Raw genomic sequence first — 3,095 nt, 5'->3', positions numbered from 1 at the left:
CGCCCGGCCGCCTGTGCTTGTTTCTTTACGATGACGACACTTATCACAGATGAGGCGTCTGCCTTGGTCTTTGTGAGCTGGCCCACCTGTAATGCACCTGCTGTTGTCCTTGGGGAGGAAACTGAGGCAAGCCATGGCTCTGTGGAGGGGTCTGAGCCACACTCGACTGTGCTGTGGCCCAGAATAGGATGGCTGAAGGTGAGGGAGGGGCAAGAGGTGCCCAGAAGTGGCTAAGGCAGCCTCCAGCACCACTGGCCTCAGCCTCACCTGCAAGGAGGAAACCTTAGGCAGAAGGTACACTGGGCAGTGCTTACCCCAACACGGTGTCAGCACCTGTGGGTGGCGTGGGAATGGGAGTTCTCCGGACCGGCCCAGCTCAGCAAGTCAGAACCTGGGAGGAACACCAGTGAATGGGACCAGGGCAGGCCACCCCTCCCCGCTGGGAGCGGCTCCTTCCTGCCGTGGGCTGCTGTGGCCGAGAGCAGCCTCCTGGAGGGGCATGTTGGGGACCACGTGGTCTGCAGCGAGGCAGCGTGATTCCAGGGTGGGGCCTGGTGGTTCCATTCACAGCTGCATACCTGGGCTCGTGCGTCCCTGGCCTGGCCAGCATAGTGTTGGCTTCCACGGGTCTCTTGGCCAGCTGGGGCAACCAGAGCATGCCCATGCCAGGTAGATCAGCCTGAGTCCACTCTGCTGTTCAGACAGCCCAGCCAGTGACACGGCTCCCAGGAGCCCAGGCTCCGCACCCCTGCTCAGGACAGCCTCTGCCTCCCCGACCCTGGGCTGTCTCCTGCCCACTTCCCAGATGAGGAGAGGAAGCACCTGTGGACACAGACAGATGGGCCAGTCCTGCCTCTGAGGCAGCTCCCAGGAGTGGCCTACTTTTCAGGAGTATGACCTCCATGTGGAGTCTTCCCTTTTCCCTGAGCTCCTGGCAGCCCCTGCCTCAGTACTAGAAGCTCCAAGAGAAACCCATGGTAGGAGGAAGCTGACTCCCATGGTGACCTGTCCGCCCCGGGAGGGCTTAGGGCTGCCAGGACCTCTCTGTGCACATCCTTGACAAAATGCTGAGGGTGGGGCGGAACCCCCGTTTCTGTGGGCTCTTGGAGAGGTGACTGTGTCCGCTGTGCTCTGCTGAGCCCTGGGTGGTTGCAGGTCCCTGCAGGATCCCCCGTGAGTGGGGGCAGGGCAGGGCAGGGCAGTTATTTTCAGATGGTGCCAGGGGGTGGAGTTTCAGATTTGTTTATGCCTGTCGGAAGCACTTTGGGGCTAGGGATGGGGTGCCCAGCTCAGCACTGATGTTCGGGACATCTGGCCAAGAGGCGCCTCAGATTTCCCTGTCCTGCTGTGGGGGGTTCACTCTGTAGCCCCAGGCAGGCCAGGGGACTGTAGCTTTTTCCACGGGATCCAAGAGGGGTGCAGGCACATGGCGCAGGGTGGTCCTCCGCAAGCCTGCGGCCCTAGGCTGGCCGAATGTGCCAGCGCACACACAGGAGGGGGCAGTTCACACCAAGGGCTGGCCCGAGGATTGTCAGGGCCACACCAGGCAAAGCCAGCGCTATTAATATCAGGCACACACAAGCCCTCAGCTGGGTGATCCTCTTATGCCTGTGGCCTTGGCCTCTGAGGACGGCAGTGAGTGCTGTGCCCTCAGTACGGTAGGGGCTCCAAGGGCCTCCTAGCTGCTGAGTCTCTGCTGACACTTGGCAGGCAGCTTCTACCAGCCAAGGGTCTCACCCCCAGCCCCCGGCTCTGCACCCACTGTGCTGCCCATAGGAGTAGTCCTGCCTATGGACGGGCAGTTCAGGTGGCCGGAGCTCCTGAGCTGCCTTAGGGGACTACTGTGGGTCTGAGGTGGTGATGCCCCCGACGGTTGCCTGCGCCTGAGCCCCCACTCATCCACCCCTGGGGCCACTCGCTGTTCAGGAGCACCCACCCGTGTCCTCGACCATGAGCAGCCCCCCATCTTACCCTGGCATCAGGATCTCAGGGTGCCGGGCCCTTGGAGCAGAAGGCGGGTGAGTCTCGGCCGGAGGTCGCTGTGGCGAGGGGCGCCCACTTGTGCTGTGGTCCTGGCCACTCAGGCCTGTGTTTGGTGCACGTCTGTGGGGATCAGGAATCCAACAGGCTGGCAGGTGCTCTCGGGCACCGGGCAGAGCCCAGGGTCGAAGGCGCAGTTCTGCTTGGGGCCGTTGGTCTGGGCACGTCTCTCCTTGTGTTGGTTACGGCTCGGAACCCTCTGGGCTGGAATTAACCTTTGTTGTTGTGGCCAGAAGCACTCTTGTCCATCTGTTCACGGGAAATGAGGTTTGTTGTGTAACTTTCTCCTCTCTTTTTGTTTATTTTTAATATTCTGAAGTTTTCTTTGTGGAGACGGGGGTCTCACCATGTTGCCCAGGCTGGTCGTGAACTGCTGGCCTCAAGCAGCCGTCCTCCTGCAGTCTCCAAAGGGCTGTACCAGGCATGAGCCACCACACCCGGCCAACTTTCCTCTGTCAAGGGGTGCTGCTGGTGAAAAGTGGGGGGAGGCTTTGTCCTTGACTCTCAGAGACAGACCAGCTTTGGAGAAGGTAGTGGGGCTGGGCTTGGTGCAGACTCAGCCTGACACCGTCACAGGCCTGCGGTGAGGCGGGTTCCTGGCACATCATCCTGGCCTGCTTCTGACTGTTCCACTGCATGGCACGGCTCCCAGCAGAAGGGCCAGCGCGTGCCTCGGGAGGGATCTGCGGTTACTTCAGCAGGATGAGGAGGAGCCACAAATGGGGGGTTGGGAGGCTCCTGCTGGAGAGGCCTGAGCACCAGGAGACTTCCAGTGGGGAGCTGACACGGTGCCAGCCCAGCCTCCGCCGTCTGGTGTCTGCCCCTCAAGTTCGTCCCAGCTCTGTGCATTAGTGGGCTCACCCTCGGCGTGCAGGGTACGTGGAGGAAGTGCAGGCAGCCGCACGCGCGGTGCTGGGAGCTTTGCTGGGGAGCCTCTGCAAGTCAGATTGTGTCAGAGCTTCCTCTCTGAGGTTGAAGACCGTGGGTGATTCCCGCGGATGCTGGGGTTAGGCGTAGAGGGGAGGGGCCGCCTGGATTTCTTCTCTGCCCACCAC

At 61.6% G+C, this 3,095-nt stretch overlaps 1 protein-coding gene across 2 annotated transcripts in view; it reads left to right on the top strand.

Moving 5' to 3' along the window:
* Window positions 1-3,095, top strand: part of UCKL1 (uridine-cytidine kinase 1-like 1) — a 23,551-nt gene that overhangs the window by 3,972 nt on the left and 16,484 nt on the right. Inside the window, exon 1 of one of the 2 annotated variants that reach the window (XM_011992409.1) lies at window positions 1,352-2,018. The exons of the other annotated variant lie outside the window; for it this stretch is intronic. Coding sequence (XP_011847799.1) covers window positions 1,951-2,018 — 68 coding nt within the window. The 5' untranslated portion in view covers window positions 1,352-1,950. Of the gene's footprint in view, window positions 1-1,351; window positions 2,019-3,095 lie in introns of those variants that run through there. 2 annotated transcript variants of the gene reach the window in all.

This window comes from Mandrillus leucophaeus, unplaced genomic scaffold (genome assembly GCF_000951045.1).
Source record: "Mandrillus leucophaeus isolate KB7577 unplaced genomic scaffold, Mleu.le_1.0 Scaffold41, whole genome shotgun sequence".
NCBI lineage: Eukaryota > Metazoa > Chordata > Mammalia > Primates > Cercopithecidae > Mandrillus > Mandrillus leucophaeus.
The sequence above is the reverse complement of the archived record's forward strand: the minus strand, read 5'-3'. Positions and strand labels throughout refer to the sequence as shown.